Raw genomic sequence first — 27413 nt, 5'->3', positions numbered from 1 at the left:
TTTGTAGGCCTACTACTATACTTTGTATCTACAGCACGGCCAGGGCACGCAACGCAACACTGATGATTATTATTGTATCGGGTCGCTCGTTATTTTTGAGAGAGAGAGAGAGAGACCGTTGAACACACACACACACACACACTGTGACACACACACACACACACACACACACACAGATCAGGGGTATCTCATCTGCTGCTGCTCCACGTTTTTTTTGTGGATTTCGGATCTGAAAAAAGGAACGAAATAACGCGCTCTATGTGCAAACTCCTCGGCGCCGACGGCGCGCCTTGGATATGAGCGCCTTGGAGCATGCTCAGAAAGACCAGAATGAATTTACATCCGAAGCAGTGTCAAATTTCTTTCAATCGCATTGAAAATCGGAGTAATCCGGCCAGTGACATCGGAATGGTTTTTAGATCGCATCGAGCGTTTTCATTCGGATGTAAGTTTTTGTAGGTGTTTACATAACAACGTTTAATAGGATTGAACTTCTATTCGGAATGAAAAGGGGATTTAACTGCTCATGTAAACGTAGCCATTGTAACATTCAGTCAGTATGGTGCAACCCTATTGGACACAGACATGCAAGATATGTTACACTTGGTGGTAAACCAAGCTGAACTAAGCTGATCTCAAAGGACAGCATTACTATCATTTTTCTTTTGGCTCATTACCAACAATGGCTCACAAAAAAGCAGTGGTAGCTTTAACATACACAATTACACACTATACATGTCTCCTATAGAGAGTCGCAGTCCCGCCCCCTTTCATGACGACGCCAGGCCCAGGAAATGAATCCCAATGCATTTTTCCATTGACATTTCAAAGCGTATTTATTTAAAGACCTTTTAAGCGTCGTACGAAGCCAACTCTTGTCGTGACGAATCATGACAACACACACAATATTTTTGACCAAACAAATAATTACAAATAAGAAAAACATGCCGTTTTCTTTTCTTTTTTGGCCCGAAAAATTGTGTTTGTTGTCATGATTTGTCACGACAAGAGTTGGCTTTGTCTGCGGTGTAAACGTCTTTAAATAAATACTTTCTGAAAAGTCTATAAGGAAAATGAACGGGGATTTCTTTTCTGGGTCTCTCGAGGGGGCGGGACTGCGACGCTCTATTGGATATCCTCCAAACGGTATTGGCAACGTTTCGATCCATTGCTACCCAACAACATTAACCACTTAAGCCCTATTCAAAACTTTTTGAAAATAGCAGAACTATAAGCTCAAAATGTGATGTCTTGTGAGCTTCTATAGCTGCAATGTTTAAGTGGTGCAACCACTTCATTAAGTAACCGTGTGTGCCTGCCTGGCTGGCTACCTGTGTCTGAGCACGGAAATAGCATTTGGTTGGTTTTCAAAACTAAAAAGTGTCACTGTTGTGCAGCCTAACACGCACATACATATTAACTGTATATATATGATGTCAGGTGTATCAGTACAGTACAGTACAGGGACCCCTGGGGACCCCCACATGGTAACTCTGTCATTTCTCAACCGTTTGACGCGGGCGGCTCGCCGGAACCGGCCCAGTCCCCTGGGCGAGTTGGTGCGGGTCTGGCAGTTCCGGGGAGTGGGGACCCCCACACGGAGTTGCACCACTTACTTCACACGGGTGTGATTTTTAAAGATTTTTAAGGCTTTGATCATATCAGTGACTCTTGGAATGTTTTTTTAGACGAGCTGTAATCCATCATTGGAGAAAAAGAGTTTATAACTCTAATACCATAGTATTTAAGGCTTATTTATGAGAGAAATTTTCAGTTTTCCGCAGTTTTGAAAGTTATCTGGTGGATGAGGAAATGCAGACCAAAAACAATAGTCCTCACAAGATGTGATAAAGTAATCATTCCTCCTCCATTTATCAAGACATCACATTTTCAAATGAGCAAACTTTGAACATTGTTACACTGCGACGTTGGTGAATTATTCTAGTTAAGATGACAAAATGTGATTATTTTCAATTCCTGTCAGAAAAACATTATGGGGTGGCACAAACAAAAGACATACATTTGAACAAGTAAAAGGCACCAGTGCCTTTCTTCTGGTGTAGATGTTGGTTATATGAAACTAACTCAGTCTGTACAAGCATGAACAAAACAAAAAGGAAAATATTAAAACAATGTGCACCGACCGGTCTGTTCTATTCTAATAACTAAATGGAAAAAGAAGAAGTTGAGCCTTGAACTTACCTCCAAGTAGATCTGAGTGAGATTTGATTCTCCCGTCTTCTTATTAATCTCAAACTCTTCATAATATCTGGAAAAGCAAGTGTTCACACAGTCAATTCAAGCTTCCCTCTCAGTTTTACTTTCAATCATTTTATTCTTTCACAAACTGATACATGACTCACATATACGCCAATAACACAAAGAAACCCGGTATACGTATACAATATACTGTATATACAAACATACGTCCATACATCATCTTCTTCTTCTTTGCCCTTGATAAAATGTCTGCGTAGTCTCCCATATACCGGTATTCCATAACGTGTCCCCAAACTAAGACAAATCCATTCATGTCTCATTGGAGAACATGTGTGAGCCGTTCTAGTGGGAGCAGTTGCAGAACATTGTGGAGCCAACTTGAGACAGATGGTACAACATCATCAAGCCAACCTTGTAATATTGACAACCTTGCACAGTACCATAGAATAATAAGAATTATCTTAATCTATTTAATTCAGGTGTCGTTGGGTTTACGGACAAAGCCACATTAGATGCACATTATGTACCCATGTTTTCCTTGCATTTAAAAAATTTACCGGAGCAGTCTCTCTCTCTCATTTATATAGCGCCTTTATCCAAGGCGCTTTACATAGATTGTGCATTACATTCACACACCGATGGCGGTGGAAACCATGCAAGGCACCAACCAGCACATCAGGAGCAATTAGGGGTTCAGTGTCTCTCTCTCTCTCATCTCTCATCTCTCATCTCTTTCTCTCTCTCTCTGATTCTGCATATACTGTCCCCTCAGGGTGCAGCGAGTGCATTTCCCTCACAGGATGCGTTTAGAGGAGCGTTCGCAGAATGACAGATCCGGGAAGTCTCGTCAGCGCAGAGTCGAGCATTGGGAACGGTTATGTGGCGGCGCTGAAGCATGGCGCGGCAACGGGAGAAGCAGTGACAGGCGTCTCTCTCGCTCTCTCACGCTCTGCTTGGTCCAGGTGTCCTCGTAAGCCGCAGACGCAACCTGCCATCTCCTGGGGGCATGTGTGTGTGTGTGTGTGTGATGTGTTGAGCGTGCGTCTGTCCAGGTCCCAGGTACGCAGTGCTGATTAAACTCGTGGCTAAGCGGAAAACCGCATTCGGCTGCCAGCGCCAATGACCCTGAATACACATATGGCTGTTTTGGGGGGAACAAAATGGGCGGAAAATGGAATACACAAGCACAGCTGGTACAGAGAAGAGAGGGGTGGGGTGGGTACACTCAACTCATTCAGAGCAGCAGCCAGGCAAACCATTCCACTGAGTCATAAGAAAGCACACGTCATGTTTTGTTCTGTTCTTTGATTTGATGTTTTCGATTTATATAAAGCACTTCGTAACATTTTTGCTCTATAAATAAGTTTATTATTATATTATCGTCTTCATCAGGCCTTCTGACATCAGTGAGTATAGGGGCGTGTGTGTGTGTGTGTGTGTGTGTGTGTGTGTGTGTGTATGTACGTGTGTGTCTACCTGCCAACTCATTCCTCTCTCACTCCCTTGAGAGAAACACTCAGATGGATGAAGTTGAAAACTGTCTGATGAAGGTCTGAGTGACCGAAACATTGTATTGCCAATTAATACATTTTTGTGTGTGCGGGACTCCCTGAGACTCCATGAAATTCCCCTTTGGGGCATGGGGCACCTGCTCTCCCAAAGGTATGTGCATATGTGTGTGTGTGTGTGTGTGTGTGTGTGTGTGTGTGTGTGTGTGTGTGTGTGTGTGTGTGTGTGTGTGTACCTGCCAACCATCTCAGAGTTGTTGTACACAGGGACATTGGGCCTGTAGCTGCTGTTGTTGGGGCCAAAGTGGCAGTTTGGGGCACCGAACCATTCATCAAAACCGTGCTCCAGAGGAAGGTACTGCGGTCTGTGGCCAAGATGCCTGCGATAAAGCACATTCACACAAACCAGAAACCAGACAATGCCAGCATTTTAACAGCTCGTTTGAGACAAGGGGTCCCAGTTGTCATTATTTCCCTTGTTTATTACACTAATCACTACTAGCCCATTAAAACTGTGGGCAACATGGATAAACCAACTTCAACTTGGATATCATCGCTTCCAGAAGGACTACCAGTCATGCATAATGCTCAACCCTAAGTATACATGTACACCTGGTTAAATATTACTCAACTACAAGAGAAAGTTGTAGTACTGAAGTATTGAAATGTTGTCATTTTGTGACACATTGTGAGCTTGTAGATCTAATATTTCTCTATATTTGAAATAAGGCTTGAATGGATAATTCATGATAGTGAATAGTGGAGTTAAAAGTTTACATTTTTCAAATGTAGTGGAGTGAAAGTCCAAAAATAAGTTTATCAACTCACCACTTGCCAACTATCTTGCTGACATATCCCCTTTTCTTCAGCATCTGTGGTAACAGAGTCTCATCCTTGGAGATCCCTCCCACAATCTCCTGAGGTGTGTACGCTGCAAAGGTCAAGTGTTAGTGTGAGGTTAGCTAGTGGGCAGTTGGTGTGGATTCCAGAACCTTCCCGGTCTCTACATACAGTACTGAACAGTAACATTCTCAGTGATTCCTGGCCCTGGCAATGTGTCCCTGATCAAGGCTTTGTTTTAACCCCTAACTCAGGGGTGCCCAAAAGGTAGATTGCGATGTACCAGTAGATCACAAAGGCTGTGCAGGTAGATCACATGGCATGGTCCTACAAATATATTTAATTTAAATATAAAACCTTTTTGACATCTGCCACTTGAATTTAAGATGACTTGATTGATTGACATTTAGAAGGGCCTGTCAGCTCAAACCCACAATGCAATACTTTGGTTTTCAAGATTGTTGTTGACAAACGTCAGTAGCATTACAAAGTTATTATAAAAGAAAAACTCTACCAATTCCATTTCCAAGTGTTTGTCTTATGTCTGACTTACTCTATGTAACGTCAGCACCACTATTCTAAAATCCCCTCAGGTACATTTTTTAACAAATGGGATCTGATAATTTTTTGGTAGGTGTCTCTCTCTCTCTCAAGGGAGCGAGAGGGGGATGAGTTAGGCATCCCCCTCTCGCTCCCTTGAGAGAACCACTCAGCTGGATGAAGTTGAAAACTGCCTGATGGTCTGAGTGACCGAAACATTGTATTCCCAAATGAATACATTTTTGAAAAAATAGATCTACTTCTCTCCTGAGTTATCAAATGGATAAATCAATACTTAAGATCTTACTGTGTGTACAATTGTGGACTTTGCACTATGCAAGGACGTAACTGCAACTGAAGGCTAAGCAGGGAGGTATACACGGAAGATTCACCATTTCTAGCGTGGCCGTTGGTGGTGTAGAACCCATTTCTGACAGGCAGCCTCCCTGTGAGCAGTGCAGCTCTAGCTGTAATAAAAAGATAAATAGCACATGAGCTATACACAGTCACACACACATATATAATGCAGGACGTTATTCAGGTAAAGAAATTAAAACAGGTGCGCTTCCTCTGGAAACTGCCCTTGGTTAAAGGACCACTTCACCACTTGTCAACCTACCTTCATATAATTGTTCCTCACTAATATAATGTTTAAAATGATAGGGAATGCAAGCTAATAGAAACTGCAGGCTATAATGGAAGCCATCAATTTTAATAATCTTGTTTTAAAAAGAAATCTATCTAACGATGATGTCACTGGTGGACAGGTTTCTGAACTGCCCACCGCCCTCCTATAAGACACAGAATGAGTAGAAATAAATTGTGGCATTTTATCATGAACATTATTTAGGACCCACGGCTGCAATAAGCAACCCACGGCTGTAATAAGCAACCCAAGGATGTAATAAGCAACCGACGGCTGTAATAAATTAATAACTTTTTTCCCCCAACAGTTCAGGTGCTTCTTCCAACTTTGCGTACCTGAGTCCCATCCCGCTTGATTAAATCCAACTGTTATCAGTTCAGGTGTTTGTCATTACTGTAGGAGGCGCATCAATGATGGGAATACTATAGTAGAGTAACACCTGCATACTGCAACTATTACCTAATATTACCTAGTAATAATACAGTGATATTTTGGGGATTGTTAGACACTAATAGACAGACTAAAGAACAGGAACAACATTTCTTTCAGCTACAATAAAGATGTTCAAATCAGTTTTCTAAATCAAAGGTCAAACCATGGAATAGAGTCAACAATATAATATCAAGATAATTGAGTGCTAAAGGGAAGTTCCATGAGATATGGGACTACTTTTATTTATATATCAAATATGTTGCAGTAACAATTTGTATTTATACATTATTTATGACATAATCACGAGTGTCAACAACAGAGTGTGGAGGGGTGTTGTCCAGGGGTGTTTTTTTTTTTTTTGACTGCTAGTTGTGTTTTGTTTGTTTTTCTTGTCTTTTTCTTTTGTGTAAGTCATGTGAATTGTGTATGCTTTATTGAAAAATCATTAAAAAACTTGATGACAAAAAAAAAAAAGATAATTGAGTGCTCAAACCTTTTAATTTCAAGGACCCCTACTAGCTCTGGTCCATAGAATTAGAAGCAGCTAAGGAGAACACCAGAGCTAAACACCAGACCTGTCCATTTGGAACCCCCACAAGGAGCCAACTTTTGGAACCACTGGTGTACAAAAAACAATCTGATTTTGGACTGTGTAATGCCGACTCACAGGGGGAGCACAGTGGGTTGGCCGTGTAGAAGTTGGGGAACAGCATCCCCTGTGCTGCCATGGCATCCAGGTTGGGGGTCTCTTTAGAGGGCTGGCCAAACACACCCAGGTCACCCCACCCCATCTAGAGGAAATGTAAACTTCAAGTACCACTCCATCAGGTACTGTACATAAGAGGCAGCAGCAATCTCTTTTTCTCTCCATGACTCACTCACTCACTCACTCACACTTTTGGGAAAGCAAACCTGATTAACCTGTTGAAGAGCCTATCAACAACAACAACAACAACAACACCACACACACACACACAAACACACACAAAAACACACACACACACACACACACACACACACACACACACACACACACACACACACACACACACACACACACCTCATTCACTGAGAAAACAAAATAAAAAGTGAACTTACGTCATCCATAAGCATGATGATGATGTTTGGTGTAGAAATGTTTGACGGCTTCTTGGTCCAACAGCCACATAGTAGACATGAAAACACAGCCAAAGTTTGAACAGACCAGCAATACATTACAGTGGAGTGCAGCAGCAGCCACAGCCAGATCAGTAAGGCTGGGACCAAGGCTACACACAGCCAGCAGCAGCTCTCTGGTCATGTGACCACAAGTAGCTCCGCGTCACGAGGTCACGCGTCAGGAAGTGGGTGGATTAATTTACCACTTTCATCATGAACGATTGTAGCGCAACGTTTACGCATACCGAATGAAAAGTATTCCAATCCAAACAAGCACATAACATAACATAACATAATCTGAAGGTGTAATTTTTAAATATAAAGAAGAATAAACATAGACATTTTATTTTCTACATAGTTAGTTGATAGAGAGAGGAGGAACCTTTTATTTCTAATGTTATTTTTCCGTAGCAATCACGTGACATAATTTGACAGTAGAAGGAGAACAACATGGCGGTGTGCATAGCAGTTATCGCAAAGGAGGTAAACAATAACTTTTTGCATTGACTTTGGTTGATTTATCCATACATTATTCTCGCTGGATATATTATTTGAACCATATCATCTTCATTTTCAACCGAGTTAGATTATTGTGGTCGAATAAATGTGGTCTCATACCACAAAGCCGCCTATTACCTACGCAGCTAACATTAGCTTATTTTTTACAAGCTATAGTTCCATTATGTAACAATTTTAAACTTGTCTTTGGTTGTTTGTTATTTTGTATTAATGCTCATCTGCTTCTCTACAATTATAGAATTACCCGTTGTATATTCGGAGTGTTCCCACTCAGAATGAGCTGAAGTTTCATTATACCGTCCACACCTCACTGGATGTGGTTGAAGAGAAGATCTCAGCAGTGGGCAAAGCCATGGCAGACCAGAGGGAACTGTATCTGGGGTTGCTCTATCCCACTGAAGATTACAAAGTGTATCCATTTTTACAACTTGTTAGACGTTTTTAGTCTTTACTCATATAGTCACCTGTGATATTACATACATATGGATACATTTAAATAACAATAATGTATTGCATACAGTGGGCACCTTCTAACCTGTAGCGCTGCATGTATACTCTGCTGACAGTTGGGGTTGGCTCAGTTACAATGTCCATTTGAAAGGTTCTGGCATAAAACATCTAGTCAAATATCTACACTTTTCCATGAGCTTCACGCAGAAATAATTCTCTGTATGCGACGGCTGCAATTATAACAACACTAAACATGGAAACTTCCATCAATGACCGCATAGTTAGTTACATACAGTCCCATCCATGCCATATGTGCCCGTTGAAGGAATTTTACATTGTGTTCAGTGCGGCAGTCAATGCAGCCCCGTCACAGAGAATGTAATTAATAAATGTAATGTAATTATCCATGTAAATCTCATGGAAAAAGTGGATATATTTGACTGAATACACGTTTTATGCCAGACCTTTCAAATGGATATGAAACTAGATGACAAGAGCTGACCCCAAGTTACAGCAATTATTGCACAAGTAGTACATATGAAGTGCATCTGTTGGTGTCGCTGCAATGACTCCCCTCCCCTGGATGGATGTGTTCTATGGCTTTGTATATCATGTACATGAAATGTAATATCCATTCTATGGCTACTAGAAACCATATATCTTGCTGTATTCAGTTTGTGAAATCCTTCACTTGTAAACCAGATATGGCTACGTGACCAACTCTAAAGTAAAGTTTGTCATTGTTGTGGACTCTTCGAATACATCTTTAAGGGACAATGAGATTAGGAGTGTAAGTTCAGCGTTTCTTACATTTGACAACTATAAACCTGCTGTTTTAATGTATTATGGATAAACAGATCTAAAATATGTAACAAACTTTACTTGATACATAATATTCAATGGTTGTTTTCTTGCAGAGTATGAATTACTTTTACTTAATTAGGCTACATTGTTTTTCAGATGTTCAGAAAATTACACAACTCATTTACTGATGTGATGTGTAACCCATTCTACAATCCAGGCGACCAAATTCAATCCAAGTGAGTTTTCTTGTTACTATTAAATTCATGATTGAACCTAACATTTATTATTTTCCTGTAAGACTGGCATTATTTGTCTGATCTTTGACGACTCCCCAGGGCCTTTGATGGAATGGTATCTGGAATGATGGTACAAGCCAGCTGATATTCTCCTACCTGCATCCCCTGTAAATAATGTCCTCGCCTCTCATTGCCTGCTTGAAGTAAATTGTTCTACAGTGCATTCATGGGTCATTTATTCATTGTAAAACCAAATAAAATAAATTGTAAACACGTGGAGCACAAATTAGGTGATCAAGTCATTTGTTTTATTTATTCATTTCTTTTCACAATGCTAAAAAGTAAACCCAGATAGTCTCCCCTGGGCAAATTTATTTGTTGGCACGAAGAAAAGAATTCAAGAATCAAACTTTGCTCCTTTAGTCTCAACCAAATTTTTTGATTAATAGGAAAGCCAAACTCATTGTCCACTGTCTCTTAGACATTACACAGAATCCAACCCAGCAATGATTTAAACCAGAAATTCCTTGAATGTGGCAGGCTTTTATGCCAATGTGTTAACGCTGTTGAGGATAGTGATGTTCACTCGGCCCGGCTCCCAATTCCTCCGACGGTGGGGTGATGAGAAGAAGGCACGGATAACGTTTGGGGGTCTGCTCACGATACTCCATGTGTCCCCACTGTCTCTTCCCCACTGAGGAGCCCCCATAGTAAGGATGTGGCACTGGATGGAGCGGCCTCGCTGATTGATACCGGAACCTGCCCTGAAAGTTGTTTTGGAAGCGGGGTGGACGGAAGCCTCTGCCTCTGGCGCGGCCGCCTCGAGGGCCGCCTCTGTCTGTGGTGCTAATCCCTGGCATGTTGGTCCTCTTGGGCATCACCTGCAGGTCAAAGGTCATGGATGGTAAACCAAAGACAGTACACATTACAATTTTGTGTAGTTCAAGGACACTTGGTAGGTTTGGGTTGTGTACTTACACCTTGCCATGATGCAACTCCAAAGGTGTGCAAGATCCTCCATTGACTCACATTGTACGGTGAAACAGTGCTCAAAGTCACTCTTATCACCGTAAAGGTTGTTTCAAGTCAACGAGGAGCATATTTTGAATAATCAATTTCTAATGAATGGAACCATTTGAAACCATTTGTGATATCTTGCCTGCCTTCAGAGTCAAGTCATATGGCAACACAAACCTTTACCAAAGTGTCCTTGCACTTCAAGGTAAACCGGCATGTTAGACCAGTAGCTGACCTGCTGAAGACCAAAGTTAATGACACTCACCTTGAGGACTCTGCCTCTGAACAACGTCTCATCCAAGCTAATAGCAGTGTTAACAGAGTCCCGATCTGAGAATTCAATATAGGCAAAGCTGTGAAAAGAGAAGATCAATGTCATTAAGAACAATGTTTGTGTAAACACAAACATTGCGTAACAAGTTCGGATCCCGGGCTCCCCCATAGTGTCGAAGTGTCCTTGAGCAAGAATCTGAACCCCTAATTGCTTTTGATGTGCAGGTTGGTGCCTTGCATGGTTTCTTCCGCCATCGGTGTGTGTGAATATAATGCACAATGTAAAGCACTTTGGATAAATGCACCTTTTCCTTTTTACCATTTAGATATGGGGGTCCCCGTCCCCGTCAGATGGGGGCCAAATACATTAATGTCATGGTAATTGGCATGAGAAGGTTTGAGAACCACATGAAAAGCTCAAAAGCAAAAATGTGTAGGATTACTGTGTTAATTTAACATAGTTAAATTAACACTAGTACCAGCAGTAGTAGTTTGCAAAATAATCAGTTTTAAGCAGCCACATAGGATGAATACATTTTGACTGTCTGGGCCATTTTTTTTTTAGTTAAATAAAACGTTTTAACCTACCCCTTGGGATGACCAGAGAACCTGTCACATAGGATGGTCACTCTGTTGACAGGTCCGCAGCCGTTGAAGTGGATCTCTAACTCGTCTGCAGTAGCTCCATAGTCTACCTGGAGAGTGTGGAGCGACGTAGGTATCAGAACAAATGTTTGGAAGATGCTGTTGTACAGGCTTTAGAATAATGTGGTAAAATAAACAAGGCATACATTTCCCACATAAACTGATCTGTTGTCGGCATCTATCCTCTCCTCATGGGTCATGTTGTAGAACAGTCCTGCAGCAGGACACAAACATACATTACTCTTGCACATCAGTGCAATGTATACAGGAATTCATTGCATAATCTGTGCTTTCTTCCACAATACATTATATGACATAATCTCATATTCCAGCTCCCTTCTAAGGAGGCACCAAGGACAGACACAGGAATAAAAATGAAGAGAAGCACAGTGGCAGCAAATATCCATGAGCAAGATGATGAACCCTTTTGGGACCCTTGCACTCACTGCATCATCTCATTGGACAGAGATGATAAGGCACATGCAAGTGTTTCACATTGCTGTGGTCCAGGTGTAAACCAGATGGCCAAGACTTCAGACAGCTAGCTCACCTACCTGAAGGCTGCTATGCTATGCTATACAGTATACACCTATGGATCAGGCCCTGCAAGCTTTCACATCAGTGTTTCAGTTGTGCAGCATAAGAGAACAGCAACAGTCCTAAAAGCAAACCATTGTGCATGCACTGTAGCTGCAGTCTCTCTTACCAGGCTGAGAATTACTGGATATCATATGCATTTCGGCAGCCTGTTCCTCTTCCCTCAGCTTGTCTGCTTCCTCTTCCATCTCCAGCTCCAGGACCCTGGCTTTGATGGCCGCCAGCTCCTGATAGATACAGGAATGGAACCCGATATGCTGCTGCTATATCGTCTCTACTAGCAGTAGCATATATTTTACACACACATACACAAAGACTACTGCAAGCGTTCAATTCAATTCCGATCTAGACAGATCTGCATGCGTTAGTTCACCGCCTATAATAATTATAATACGATTCAGAAGTACGGTGATACCCCATTATTTCCCTGTGGAAATGCGGAGTGTTTTGTTAGCTACGGATGCAAAGGATCCCATCCAGGGATGGTCTGCGCATGCGCGTCAGATACCCACAGAACTGCCGTGGGTACTGCAATTTTTAGAATCGTTAAAAATAAAAGATTGTGTTGGTCGATGCGCGCTTTTCATTTTACCCAACACTTGCAACATTTGTGCACGATTTAAACCATAATAGAGAGCTTAATAATGCACCGTTAAATCACAGGTTTTTTTTTTTTTTTTACTTCTGCATCTGCAGTTCTGCACTGTAATTTATTTTCATTTTTATTTCAGTTTGTATTGTGACCGGCCGGGTAGAAATAAGAAGTGTCCCTTTACAGGGGTTCTTTTTCAAACGTATTTGTAATGCGTTTATCCTGCCTCGTTTCGTCGTACGGTGTCGCTCGCCGAAAATAGCAGACCTTTATGATGAATTGAACATGGTGGACCCTATTGTAAACAAGTGTAGGCCTAATGCTTTATGGTGTCGTCCACAGTTAACAGTTTTGTATTGAGTTGTGCTTGAAATGTAGGCCTACTAATTTAATTCTTTAATATGTTAAATACTTCAATCAATCAATACAAACATGTGTAGAGTTCACTCAGTTCACTTCCAAAGTTCCAGGGTCTCGAGTCGACACGTTTTCAGATGGGGGTCCGTTAGCTGAGCTCTGGTCCAGGGGAGGGGCCCCATCTGAAAACGTTATAATTATGTGTAGGCTATTATAAATAGCGCACACCGCACACACATATGATCATATGTTGGATGGATGTTTAACTCACCGGGTCCTCCTCGGTGAAATGCCCCCCGCTGGGCTCTGCGCCTTCCAGGTAAACCAAAGTCCCCCGATTGTCTAACAACGCCATATTCATTGATTCAACTAAACTTTAACATAACAGCTGCGGCTCCAGCCGCCCGCTAGTCTAAACACAATGTAGCCTAGGCTAGATCGCAAATTCTAACAGACAATAAAACGTACAAATAAAAAAATAAAGTAGCCTAGTCTATATTTACTTCCGACCCTTTTATATTTTCGTTGAAGAGACTAAATTAACAGCACTAGTCCACTAACAATACATTTTTACCTCTCTAACCAAGCTTCTAGTTCAGTTGAACAGGAGTAATCTGTAGCCTACGTTCACCGCGTTGGTGAAATGTCCACCATCAACCTGGCAATGATGAGCAGGTATGCTGATAAGGATCACCTGTGAGAGGCTAGACGCTAGAGTCACACTGATTGACCGAGAATGAATAACCCAGCCTATGAACATTGTGTTTTATATTTTGTATGGCCATAAAGTATATATTTTGTCGTTGCAAACTTGCTGAGAAAATGTCATTGATTTTGATGGATGTAGTGTACACCTATGCAAACTAGAATGCAATTTATGAAAGACTTTAATATGTTTTATTTGACCAGCCATCTGTTCATGAGGTGGGCCAATTGTTTATCCCTCAAAATGATATGGCTGCTTTGACCTTTGCATGAGACAAATAAGTCATTGTGTCTGAAAATGTCAGTAGCTAACTATAAGAAAAGTAAGAATCACCATTGTGATAAATATTTCATTTCATGTTTTAATTACACAGTTACATTGTTCAACACAGACATTAACCTGAATTAGAATGTTTTACAGCTTCACACATCCAACAGAGCGAACAGTTAAAGAGCGGTAATAGCAACAGGGAGGAAAGCATGCAAGAAATAAATAATACAAATCAGAATTTAATTCTTCTGGCACAGATCACTTCAGCTAAAATGGTAACAGGACCGTTAAAGAGGACAAAAAAATGAAAACTCTTCAAAGCGCCAACCTTTCCTACAGAAACAATCCTTTTTTCTGTAATAATGTATTGCACAATACAGTATATAATGCTTCCCTACACATATAAAACCAAACCTTTTTCCATTTGTGTATGTATGTATGTAATATGTATGTAAAGGTAAAAACAGGACCATCCTGAGCCATGGCCTTTGGGGAAAGATCCACTATTTGCCATATCAGCTTCCTACTAAATCAGTGCTTGCTTCATGGGAAAGACATGCCTCCATCACATTAGATGAGCCTTTGAACCTTCATTGGTAGAGAAACACAGTTGCCAACCTGCAAACATTTGCCATTTTTAAACATATACTTTGTCCCTATCTACTGACTACTGTATAACAGAAATTGAATAAATAAACAGATGTTTTGAGACCCTTTCATGGTTTTCACAACAGGAAAGCACTTATGCATTTGCCATTTACTATACTGTAACAACAGAATGCTAGGAAAGAATATGACACAATAATACACCTCTGCACAAAAGTGGTTTCACACAAAGTGAAAACAGAAAATTATTGATCTATTCCATCTAATGATAGTCACTGGGATGAATCCCAGTGAATGATACTGGTAGACTGGTTGCTCACTCCATTATAGCTACACTCCCTTTATGAGACCTCATGTCCCACCACATCTACCCCAGAAGAAGTGTTCTAATCCTGGGCCAGAACACAAAACACATGGACATGAAAATAAATAAAAAGGTATCTGTAGCTTTTGGTTGGATTTTGGTCATTCTTAAGTGGTCATTGAGTTTGGTTTTGTTTTATTTTATGAGGGCTGACTGGCAGGCAAGGAGGCACACGCAAAAAGCACTTTGGATTGAATGGAATTGACATTTCAATGTGGATCAGGTATGCTAATGTTTTTACTCTCACTCTAAAGAAAAGCTCTTGAATCTGAACCATTAGTCTGTTAAGGATGTTTCATTAAAGCTCTGGAGGTTTCAAGTAGTTTATACAGAGGTGACGACGAAAATATATTAAAATAACTAACATTCACACACAAACACACTTGGCATGCATTCAATATAATATCTCTGCAAGGCTTTGTACTGCAAGAACACTCGAAGCAATCAGTAGGCATGCTATAAAGAGCTCGTCCTATTGTTCTGAGGAATTGTTTGATATATAGAAAACAAGCTGTTTGATTGCTTTAATTGCTCATTTACATACCATATCTCATACTCAGCCTGATGGTTGAGTGTGCTCTTTACTGGTGTGCTCTGACTGTGTGTATTTCAGACACTTTGGTTAAATGGTATAGTGGAGTTCTAACCTCATTATTTCTGGTCTTACAATACACAGCATGTCAGAGCCTACTCTGGCAATGCAGGATTACTTTGGTCTGTGCTTTTATTGGTTTTGGGCTACAAATGCCATGTAATGGTTGGTTCTGTTTTTATTTTGGTAATGGGAGATGTGTACACTGAATACACGTGAAGCATATAGAGTATACACATACAGTATACAGTGTCTAGTTAAATGCCAACAATTCTGGCGACTATTGCCATAAAAGCGAACAAATAATATTAGATCGAGTGGAAATAAATATCCCTTCACATGACTCACAATGCCAATTCCGTTCAATGCCATAGTTTTTATAATAATGCACAAAGTCATATCCATTTTGAATGTGCATTCCCATGCCTGTTCTCAGCCCAGCTTTCAAAGTCCAGGTCAACCTCTCCTGGTGGTTAGCTGTATGGTCACAGGAGGTAGCTAGTGTGAGGGGGCTTAAAGAGAGGCCTGTGGTAGTGGTGATGAGATTAGATGGAAGGACCGAGCGAAAGAGGAGCAAAATACAGGAAAAGGCTGAATTCAATGCCATATCTCAAGGTATGATAGAACACACATACAGGTAGATACAGGTATAGACAGATGCACGGGTAGCCAAATGTCAGTATTTCCATTTTGACAAATTATGTTATCTGCCGTTTAACAAGTTTGGTCCATCTCTAGAGGTATGACACCAATTTTCTTAGGGATTAGACTAGTAAGAATTCAATTAGCTTGATAATTAATGTTCTTTATAGCTTGTTTATGCAAGCTATAAAGAACACATTTTCGTTGAGGCCGATTACAATGCTAGTAGTCTTAACAAACAACATAAAAGGGGAAATGCTACTCACGTCTTGGCTCGCATGAATGCTAATCAGTGCCAAATCACTGAGGTACCATTTAGTCGATCATATATCAAACTGCAGAAATAATGTAATATAACTGGGGTAAAGTTTAACAGATGGATAAACAAAGTATAAACAAAAAAAGCTTTGAGGTTAGTTTTCCTGTAGCTTAACACTGGTGTATCTCTAACTCCTACAGTAAAAAGTATGTAGGTGAGTGACCTAGCGTACATAGACACAGGTTGTTGAGGACGAGGTGGCACTTAAGCCCAAAGGATGGTAAATGTTTCACACCGAGCCCCAAGACTGAACGAAACTCAACACAGTAAAACCCTGTGTTGTTAATTTAACTCACATACTTACAAAATGGTTAATTTTGTACAAAATGGACCATTTTGTACACTTTCAGAATTAAAGTAAAACTCTGGATTTTACAGTGAAGGTTTGACTTTGAATCCCACATTTGATGTGTCGTAATTTTGCTCAAGTTTTAGATGGGCCTAAAAACCTTTGTCCCCTTTTTTTTGTCACCATGCTGTTGAATCCTCACCAGTAGGATGAAAACTGACCTGAGGCCGATGAAGCACAATAATGAATCCATCAAATGTAAAGAAAAAAACACAAAACAAGGTGAAAATATATTATCTTTGTTTCTGTCTTAGGCTGGCATGACAACTTTGGACTTAATTCAAGAAATGTTGAGATGTCCATCCAACCATATAGTCTCCATCCATTTTTCAGCTACATGTGTAGTGTTTCTATATGGACATTTGTCTTCTGTTCCATATGGAATTTCATCTTCATTTCATCTGTGAAATTTGAGTGTTTAAATGCTACGAGAAAAGATGAGAAAAGAAAATTATATTCCGGACATTTGACTTTAAAGGTTTCTGTTATTTGGCAAACACATTTTTGGACCTCTTTAAATACTATGTACATTCACATTAAGTTACTGATGTTACTTTAAATATATTTATATGTATCTATATTATATGACACCCTATGGGCAGTTGTTGAGGTTCCATTCAGTAGCTGAATTCTCTTCATATTGCACCTCCGTCCTCTCACTGTCTTACAATGCGAGCAATACAAAATATTCTACAAGAGGAGTTTCATCTCATTGATATAGATACAACAAATTAAACAATAAGTACAACATGGGGCTTTTCCTCGTAAAAGAATGTCCGTGCTCCGACTTCAATATTCAGCCCAAACTAAAGGAGGAAAAATGAAAGAAAAACAAAGTCCCATCTTTCTGGATATACACAACGGCAGCACAGGTGGACGTCAGCGACAAGAGACATTATTGAAAAAACCCAAAGCAAATAAAAGGAGTATCTACAAGCAGGTTTGATCCCTTCCCACGCGACTTCTCATAGGCTTTGTCCAAAGTAGACTGGGGGTCCAGGGCCAGTGGCGGGGAGGAGCAGAGAGGGGTTGATGTGGAGGCGAGGGGAGGTAGAAAGAGAGGAGAAATGAGTCTACACCGCTCATTACGAGGCTCTTTAGTCTGTTTATCATGCTTTGGAAAAGGAGGGAGAGAATGAAAAGGTAACAGCAAATATCTCCTCTTCATGGAGCTTGTTTAAAAAACAAAACAAACAATTTAAAAACAACCTTTCCATATTTCTCCATATTATACAATGCTTTCTTGGGCAAGTTAGTTTTTTGAGGTTTTCAGGCAGCTCAGTTTGTTTTTTTTCTTTTCCCATGTTATCTTCTTTCCAAATAGCTTTCCTTTCCTCTTTTTGTCTGTCCTCTCTGTTACTGTTCACATAAATCACTCATTGGCAGGGTCTCCGTCCATTCCAATAAACGTATCTGGCGGGCGAGTTCACCACAATGTCCATTCTTGTGTTCACTAGTCTGGGCCGTCACTGAGGAATCACTGTTGGTTTGTCCAGGCTTGCAGCAGGCGGCTACAGAGCATAGCATGGCACAGTCTACAGTATGTCTATCTGACTGTCTCTGGGTGCTGTTCTGTAGCACCTCTGCAGTCTGGCCCTCTCCGGGCTGGCTTAAACTTGATTCATGCTTCGGCAACAGTGTAGCTCGACAAAAATAACACAAGTCTTCAATTGAAATAAAAAATAAATAAAGAAAAAGTGTTATTTAAATATGTTTTGCAGATCGACACTGTTTTTCCGAAGCATGGATCAGGTTTTATCTGCTGAGGAGGTGATGTTGCTTTGCGTTTGGTTACAAGATGAGTGCTTCTCCTTATCTCTTACTTCCTCACTTTGGCAGTGTAATACAAAGGTTTGGATCATGTTATTATTATTTTTCTCTTCTTTGAATTCATTTGGGTTCACAATGGTGCAGAGAGGTGTGTCCGGTGTAGATTTTCTTGGCTCGCTAGCAAGGTAGTTAACAGTTTAAAATTTATTCTCATATCATTATTAGCATCATCGTCGTTATTCATTTAGAATATTTGGACTTTTCTTTAATTTCCCTTAAAGCCAAAAAAAGAAATATCAGATAAATAACTGTATTTCTGAGGAATAAATCGCATCAATGACATTTCCCCCCTTCCCTCCTTCAGTAGAAGAAAAGTACTATTCTCTCCCCCTGCACGTTTTCTCAAAGACACTGTGTGCAGGAAGTGCCACTTCTGTGAGAGGTGTGATATATCATATAGTAGTGCACACGTCAGGGGCTGGGCATTGCTGTCACTGGTGCTGAATTAAAGGGAAATCCTATCCAAGTGCTAAGCAATTAGTTAACCTCTCTTCCAGTGTTATGTTTCCACACATCCTCTGCTGTCTAAGGGCACATATTAGTCTTATATCAAAGCTCGCTTCATCAGCAAGTAAGCCTGATATGTTACTGAACACGGGGAGAGGAGTCACTGTACCTTCAATGCTTTACACTACACTGAAACCCAGACTGGTCTCTATGTGTGTGTGGGGGTTGGGGTGATGTAGAGCAGTATATCTGACTGACACAAGTATTTTCTTAATTTCTTTTTCATCATCAGCTGTACAGTAAAATCCTCAGTGATAATCCATCCATTGGAATCACAGAATATACAAATGTAACTAAATGGACCATTTGGTTACAATTCTATACTCACAGAGTTAAACTTAACACTTAGGATTTTACTGTGTATAACTGTGAGCGCTTCAGTGAGTTGAGAGTGAAGCAGGGAAAGAGGAATGGGTGCAATGTGCGATGAAGATTCCTCAGTTTGGTTTGGTTTTTCGTTGGGAGTGTCGGGCACTGTAGCGTCTAGTGTCCAAAAACAAAATAAAGGAGTGAAGGGCTCAGAGGTCAGCGAGAGGTGGCGTCCAGCAGGGCAGGGGTGGCCGGGGTGGTGGAGCGAGAGGCACTGCTGGAACTGCTCTCCTTCGGGCTGGCAGAGACGCTTCCACCACCTCCTATACAGGCCTGGCCTGCCAGGGACAGGGCGCCTGGCGGAGTGCTCTCCGTATGGGTCGGGGGCGCGCTGGAGGTCGCAGAGGCCGACGGGGTCCCCAGCGGGACGCTGCTGCCCCCTGGCAGTCCCTGCAGACCCTGGCCACATACGTGGTGGTGCTTCTCCCAGTCCTTGTGCTGGCAGAAGGAGCCGCAGTAGCGAGCCGTGTTGCAGCCACTGCACGTCTCGCTGGCCTTCCTGCCGCAATTCCAGCAGCTCTGGAGAGACAGTGGGGGGAAAGAGAAGCGGGTTGATAAAGATAAGTCTCATCTAATAGAAGTTATCTGGTTTTACTTTTGGCTGTTATGCTGCATCCCCCCCCCCCCCCTCTTTTTTCAGTCGTTTACTTATACATGCTGTCTTTTTGGTAACAGGTCAGGTGGGCACTGGGTACCAAAACCATCTGGGCACTAGGCACATGTGGGCACTTAGGGGTGGAGATAACTGGACACTTTGGTGAGTGGGCACCTGGACAACTGGGCCCCCATGTCCCTAGTGCCCAGATGGTTTTGGTAGCCCAGTTGTCCAGGTGCCCACTTGTCCAGGTGCCCAGTCATCTGAAAAATATGGTGCCCAGATGTCCCTAGTTCCCACCTGTCTTGTATTAATATTTGTAATACTTTAATACTGTAATAATAACCACTTATGACCACTAATGGGTTAAGCTTGTTCATACCATGAACAGTGAAAATAGACGATCTACAAGCTCGAAAGCTATATTTGAAAATGTTTTTTGAAATTTGTAATTATTTTTTACATAGCCATTTTTTGTATTATGAATGAATTATAATGAATTATTATGCTTTAATTTGCATTTGTTGCACATTTTATTTCAGTGTTCCAAGGCTTGTGGTCAGCGGTACCAGCAGGTGGTGGTCAACTGCTCTCTAACGGCCTGTCTGGCATTCTGCTCCGGCCATCTGGGTCTGCCTATTTACTCAGCTGGACAGCCTCCTCTATAATCAAAATGGCAACATAGTGCTAGACCACAGCAACAGACTTTGGCTACAGTAGGCAAAGTCGTTTTTTCCTGATATGAAATGGGACTCATTGTCTGCGCCAGGCGATAGCATGACGGAGAATATGTTTTTGCCCCCGTCCGTCCATCCATCCGTCCGTCCGTCCGTGTGTCTGTCCTTCCGTCTGTTATGAGCTAATCTATGGCACCGTTGGCCCGATCGTTACGAAACTGCACACACATTCCCTGGATGCCAATTTTGAACCTCTGCCCCAAATTGTCCAGAACGGCCTTTAGCGCCACCAGGAGACTGACTTTTGTAAAACACATTGTTTGATATTACTCCTTCAGATTCCAAAAATACCACAAATCGGTACACATTACACAGTATCTCTATAGTCATATGATCAAGACGCTTCTGTCCGGTATTTCATATTCCAGGCTAACATTGGCTTTCAAAGTTTGCAGGATTGGCCCGTTTTGAACAAAATAAATACAAATACAAATCATGAACGCAGCGTGCAATTTACGTGACATTTTTCACGCATATTCATACTAGGCAGAGGATTAAATCTCACCCTTTTCACATTGGCCTGTTATAGCGCCACTAGTAGGTTTTGCAAAGCACATTTTTGGAACGAAATGCTTCAAATCATGAATTTGAACATCCAATTTCCGTCAAAGGCATGAGAAGAAATGACATGATGAGCACTTTTTTCTAGTTTGGGTTCTAACCTATTCCGTCCACCGTAGCTTGCCTACTTGGACGTGCACAACTCAGCTCGGAAGAGTTGAGGAAGCGAGTGAATAATGAGCAAGTAAGGACGTGAGGGTGTATACCGCAAAATCCTGAGCGTTGTTCAACTAGACTGTTAAAATGTAAACAATGTTTGTTTCGGAGATGCACCGGACCTGGTGGAACTCTCTACTGTCAAAATGTAGCTACTTATTATGTTTTTCTCAGTTTAATGAACGCTCAGGATTTTACCACGTGGCAGGAAGGGTGGGGGGTCTGTGATGCTCACTTCACTTGAGTCCTCCTGCTGGTTGATGACAGTCAATGCATCCTCGGAGGCCTGCCGCTTGGCATCGGCCAGGGCCCTCTCCATCTTAGAGCGCTCCGCTGAGATCATCTCGTGAGCTTTCCTCTCAGCGTCTGACACCGCCTTCTGCAGCTCTGACATCGCTTGTCTCTTCACCTCATTCACAGCCTCCTCTGCAGAGAGGGAGGGAGAGAGAGAGAGAGGTGTTACTTCTGAAGACCTGTGGTACTAAAAAAAAAAAAAATGGTGCCAGGGTTTCGTTGCCAGCTTGTTGGTCGGCTATTTTCAAATGGCAGATGGGGTTAAAGTGGTTAAACACATTTTGCTGCATGTCGATCCCCTGGGACCCCCTCAAGGACCCCTGGGGGGTCCCCGGACCCCATTTTGATAACCACTGCTGAAGACCGCTCCTGTTCTGTCCCCTTTATTGAGGCTCTCTAAAGCTTGATTTATCCTTTTTCGTAGGATGGTGTTGTGGGAAAATAGCAAATGTACAAGCTCACAACGTGACTTATCGTGAGCTTGTAGATCTGCTCATTTCCACTACGCGACACTGTCGTGTGGCGCAGTATAAAACAAGCATACGCTTGTTGCTTGTTGCATCTCAGCTAACAGATGTACATCATCCAAGATTTAAAACCTTCTGTCAGAATACGAAAGCAGACAGACTTGAATAATTAAATGAAACACGTTTCGCAGCAATCATTTTCAGTGCTGACAACAGCAGATGTCTCCAAACTTTGTTCACCAACTTCAATATTAACCCAGTGGTCTGGGATTCCCTGCTGTTCATAAATTGCCCTCCTGCCATTACAATGAGTCAATGGGGAAACAATATGAATAAAACACATTAAAGTGAAGACACTGCATTGCCTCCCCATCAGTGATGTATATCGTCACTGCAGGAGTCTCCATGAAGGAGACGTTAGCCTGTGGCCTTTTGTTCTACAAATGCCAGCACATATACATGAGTGAGTAGGCTGTGTTTTTAGGCAGGTGCATGGACTCCTTTACAGACGGAAGTCTAAAATAGGAGTTTCCAGAGCTCCCAAATCTCAATAAAAGGCAGGAGTGATTGTATTTTGCCATCTTTCCTAGCTCTCCTCACAAGAAAAACAAAACAAGCGTACATTTTCCATACCTTGCAGAGCTCTAGAGAATACTGTGTGGAGAAAGGGGCTGCTCAATTTACAAGGCTTAGAATTATGCAGAGAGACAATTACTAAATTGATATGTCACGACCACAAGAAGTTTCCAGCCAAGAAAACTTTTGTCCCAGCAGTCATGACATTTAAGAGACTTGAGAGATACTCTCCACTGCTGCATCATCTGTGAGTCTGTCCGTGTAAATGAGAGAACTCATGCAGTTGGCACTCGCCCAGTTGTCTCAAACTGTCGAGAAGAAGGCAGCAAGCTTGTGTGTATGTGTGTGTGTGTGTGTGTGTGTGTGTGTGTGTGTGTGTGTGTGTGTGTGTGTGTGAGTTTGTATTCTTTCGACCCTCCCAATGCCCCCCCCCTTCTCTCTCACACACACACACACACACACACACACACACACACACACACACACACACACACACACACACACACACACACACACACACACACACACACACACACACCTCTACTATCTGCACCATCCTAAGCTTCTCAGCTATCAGCACTAATACATTCACCACTAAGATTAGTTGGCAAATTTAATTAATTCTTATCAAGGAGACTGCATAGCAGATGCCAGGGCAATTAGCACTTAATGGAAAACACGGGGCATCAATATTAACATTTTAATTCCACAGGGAATGTGCATTTCTGTTCGCTTTTTCACACTTTTGATCTTGTTTTCCAAACGCACTGGAGTCTCTTCACCTGAACCAGACCAGAGAGTACGTGTCTGGAGTCTCTTCACCTGAACCAGACCAGAGAGTAGGCTACGTGTCTGGCATCAATTAAGGGGAAGAAGTGCTACAACAAACTAGCTGGCTTCTGAGGCAGCAGGGAGATACACCCCATTTATACAGAGAGAGAGAGAGAGAGAGAGAGAGAGAGAGAGAGAGATGGCATCACACTAGAGCTGGGCAATTATCTGAAAATAATAATAAAAAACAAATACTTAGAAGAACCAATATCAGACTTATAACCGAATAATCAAGTCCCCTCCCCCTTATACATCAACAAATTGACTTAAATCGACTAAACCGATTACTGATTAGTCTGATTAACCACTTCCCTGTATTATACTTTGATGTATAATGGTGATTACAACAATAGGGAAAATAGCTGATCTACAAGCTTATTGATCTGCAATTTCCACATCGAAATAGTTTTGTTAATTAATCGTAATCGAGACAAAAGTTTGAAATAATCGTGATACTGATTTGAAGTCATATCGCCAAGCCCTACTGAGACATGAGAGATCTGCCGATCACTGAGAGATGTAGCCGATCTGCAAGCTCACAACGCCTCCCGTCGCAAGGCATTGTGAGTTTGTAGATCGGGTATTTTTGGCACGCAACACCAATGCACAACATAAGAATAAAATAAGCAACAGAGATGGTGGAAAACGTGTGCACACACTGCACACACATATACTCAAACAACTAGCAGCGAGTAGGCCTGCACGATATTAGGAAAACATGTGATAAGAGATAACATTGCTGAAAAGCAATGTATATACTCAAAACTTTTTCTTGTAATCTAAACAAACATCCATTATACCTGAATTGTTAAAATGAATAAAAACCTGAAAACAAGTTAAATAATCAGTAGGGCTCCAAGTGATGGACAAAATTAATGAATGGTCATTGAATGCTAAGTGTGAATACATGGCATGTGCAATGTGCATATACTATTTATTGCAGTTCCACCAGCTGCGATATGTGCAGTATATTGTGCATGCTGTTGTTAATATTGCGATGACAAAACGTTTTACATTCTTTAGCCCTAGCAGCAAGATGGTAGGATGTGAGGTGAGGTGCATTACTCACCCTGCTTGTTTTGGAGGTGCTTTAGTGCTGGGGAGAGTGGGATGCTGGTGGTACCTGGATAAAAGACAACTGCTATTAAAAGAGCTTTGGGTTTTCTTTTGTTTTTGTTTTTCTGCACGTGAAAATGCAGTACGGTATTCTGCAGACAGCAGCAGCTACAGTAGGTCGGGTATTGGTGGATGACTGCAACAATAGTGCTGGGACCATGTGTGGTGTGACCAGAGCCGAGCTGGGCTAACAATATCTGCTATACAATATTGTCACTGTCGGGTGGAAACCTTGTATGTCCAAAATTGTGACTATTCAGAAAATGGAATAAATAACCTGTGTTCCTATTAAATACGGAGATACAAGGTTTCTGCCCGACAGCATGATATACAGAAAGGCCCAAACAATGCAACCCTTCCATCTATTGGACCACACTTCCACGAAAACATGAGCCAAATTATCCTCATCAGGATACCATTGTAACCAACTTCACCCAATTCAACGATCCCAGGGACCTTTGTTTGATTCAACCAAACTATGTTTATGTATATTGTGCAGAAGCTATACTGTTAGCTGTCACAATGAAAAGCAGTATGAAGTCAGGGTTTTTCTGATTCCAGTGGAATCCAGTTATAATGCTGGGACACCAGCCGTATGCTGCGCTGCTGCGGTCCGCCTCGGGCCAGGTGACTGCATTTTCACTGCAACTTTAACTGCAGTGGCCTTTCATAGTGGTGACAGATGGAGAGTGTTTAGCCCTAATGACTCAGAGGGCCTCCAATCCTCTGGCCTTATGGACCTGCAAACTGCAAGGCCTCTGTTCTGTCTCTGCCTCAGGTAGTGTGTGTGTGTGTGTGTGTGTGTGTGTGTGTGTGTGTGTGTGTGTGTGTGTGTGTGTGTGTGTGTGTGTGTGTGTGTGTGTGCGCGTGTGCGTGTGCATGCGTGCGTGCGTGGTGAGAAGCCAAACATTTACTGCTGCTCAGCTCTAAGGGCTATCCCCCTTGGCCAAGGAAGATATAAGGCATCTGGGGTGTCATTTCTAAAACCGCATGGATTCCATACTAAAGGTTTACACAAGGCAGACAGATTTATGAAACTGTAAACACACATACCTGCACAATACTCTCCCAGTCCCTTTATATCCTACCCTTAAGTTCCACAATAAATTAACCATAATGATTCATGCAAATTTTAGCAGATCAATACAACTGAAACCAGTGTGAAGCAGTGGTTAAGTACTAACAATAGCTATATTATACATCAATAATAAACCACTTACTTCTTCAGTTAAAAAGCCAGAAAAATTACTATAAGGAGTAGTAACTTATCAAGAAGCCAGCCATCAGACACTAGTCCAGTGAGTCTGATTCGTAGTCTCAGAATAAAGTAACTGTGGGTTGAGCAAGGCCATCGAGCTACGTTTGTCAGAATTTTGCTTCACATACAATAAAATGCTTTGCTTTCCAAGTGTAATAGAAGGCTGAGTGATTTGATAGGGAGTGAAATTAACACACGTGTCAGAGTTACTGTACTGGTGTGCACATTCTCCCATCAAATTACCTTTTATAAATCTACCAACTTTTGTGCAGGAGGTGGTGTGCGCATCTTTCATGTCCCGTTTTGCGCATACCACGGTTAATTCAGGTAGAGCTACTGTGCATGTGGACCATGCAGACGACAATACATTACATAATGGTTGTTGAGTCTTACCAGCTTTCCTCCAGATCTCTTCAGGCAGGTATCCTGAGGCAGGCCTGTGCAAGAAGTCTCGGTGGATCTCTGAAAAGTACACAAACACGCACAGTACACAAACACGCACAGAAAATAAGAAATGACTTTAATGATATGCCCAAATAGGGACACCAGGTTGAAAGAGGTTAGATTGTGAGGGCTGAAAGTCATTAACTGTCAGCAATACTTAATGACATGTCATGTATTATCCATTTGTATGCTCGGTACTTCCAAAACACACACATTTTCGCTCAAAATGTACTACTATTTCTGGATAAACTGTTTCATTTACAAACAAGGAGCGTGCCTGGGCAAGTGGGCATGCACAGTTGCAACAGTTCAAACTAAACTGCATTTTAAAGTATTTTCTCCATTTTTGCTTCTTCAATCACCATGAATTCAAGGCATTACAGCAACTCCTTTAAAACATAATCAAAGCGACCCCCCCCAACCACACACACACACACACACACACACACACACACACTCCCACTATGACGAGAACGTTTTGCTCAGGTGATTTATTTCTGTGGATTCGTAGTGATTTTCAGCAGCAGTTTTTAGTACCTATGTTCTGAGGCTCGCTGCTGTTAGCTGTGTTGGAGGAGTTGTGGTGAGGAGGAGGGAGAGGAGGAGGAGGAGGAGGAGGAGGGCGATGTTGTTGTCCATTGCTCCCACCTTTTTTCATCTCCTCCACGTCGCTGTAGCGCCGTATCCAGTGGTTCATCTCCTCGCGGTCGGCCTCCTGGCAGCGGCGCAGCACCGTCAGGGAGCGCCGCGTCTTCTCCACCATGTCCATGATGCAGTTCAACAGCTGCAGCGACAAGACGGATAGAAGGGACAGGAAGAGGTTTAGATGACGCACAACACGTCGCCTTTACCGTCACTGTGGTGTGGCTGATGTCTGATTTAAGCAGTCACACCTGGCCAGAGTCCAAACATCAACGGGACACTGAGCTGGGTGTGACCCTTTAAAATGAGCGGTTCTCAAAGTTTTGCATTTGACCACGAACCCCCATC

At 41.9% G+C, this 27413-nt stretch overlaps 4 protein-coding genes across 4 annotated transcripts in view; 1 reads left to right on the top strand and 3 right to left on the bottom strand.

Annotated features, from left to right (window-relative positions):
• galns (galactosamine (N-acetyl)-6-sulfatase) overlaps positions 1-7458 on the bottom strand; it is a 31609-nt gene extending 24151 nt beyond the window's left edge. The window contains exons 1-6 of the mRNA XM_080761133.1: positions 7285-7458; positions 6854-6977; positions 5501-5575; positions 4557-4659; positions 3965-4108; positions 2203-2269 (exon numbers count right to left, since the gene is read on the bottom strand). Of these exons, the coding sequence (XP_080617259.1) occupies positions 2203-2269; positions 3965-4108; positions 4557-4659; positions 5501-5575; positions 6854-6977; positions 7285-7401 (630 nt within the window). The 5' untranslated portion in view covers positions 7402-7458. The remainder of the gene's footprint in view (positions 1-2202; positions 2270-3964; positions 4109-4556; positions 4660-5500; positions 5576-6853; positions 6978-7284) is intronic.
• A 270-nt stretch (positions 7459-7728) lies between these two features.
• On the top strand, positions 7729-9630 carry trappc2l (trafficking protein particle complex subunit 2L). The gene is made up of 5 exons (XM_080782474.1): positions 7729-7827; positions 8102-8274; positions 9016-9103; positions 9274-9353; positions 9453-9630. The coding sequence occupies exons 1-5, from the start codon at positions 7795-7797 to the stop codon at positions 9496-9498; spliced, it is 420 nt and encodes a 139-aa protein (XP_080638600.1). The 5' UTR covers positions 7729-7794; the 3' UTR covers positions 9499-9630.
• Positions 9631-9639: 9 nt separating this feature from the next.
• pabpn1l (PABPN1 like, cytoplasmic) lies at positions 9640-12370 on the bottom strand. Its single transcript, XM_080782349.1, has 5 exons — positions 11995-12370; positions 11435-11502; positions 11232-11338; positions 10636-10723; positions 9640-10234 (listed from the first exon to the last, which is right to left on the bottom strand). Exons 1-5 carry the CDS (start codon positions 12071-12073, stop codon positions 9911-9913), a joined length of 666 nt encoding a protein of 221 aa, XP_080638475.1. The 5' UTR covers positions 12074-12370; the 3' UTR covers positions 9640-9910.
• A 7040-nt stretch (positions 12371-19410) lies between these two features.
• cbfa2t3 (CBFA2/RUNX1 partner transcriptional co-repressor 3) overlaps positions 19411-27413 on the bottom strand; it is a 53478-nt gene continuing 45475 nt past the window's right edge. Inside the window, exons 8-12 of the mRNA XM_080765154.1 lie at positions 26961-27207; positions 26373-26441; positions 24675-24728; positions 21673-21863; positions 19411-19907 (exon numbers count right to left, since the gene is read on the bottom strand). Of these exons, the coding sequence (XP_080621280.1) occupies positions 19545-19907; positions 21673-21863; positions 24675-24728; positions 26373-26441; positions 26961-27207 (924 nt within the window). The 3' untranslated portion in view covers positions 19411-19544. The remainder of the gene's footprint in view (positions 19908-21672; positions 21864-24674; positions 24729-26372; positions 26442-26960; positions 27208-27413) is intronic.

Source organism: Protomyctophum bolini, assembly GCF_963924005.1.
Source record: "Protomyctophum bolini genome assembly, chromosome: 1".
Classification (NCBI taxonomy): Eukaryota; Metazoa; Chordata; class Actinopteri; order Myctophiformes; family Myctophidae; genus Protomyctophum; species Protomyctophum bolini.
This window is presented reverse-complemented; position numbering and strand designations above follow the sequence as displayed.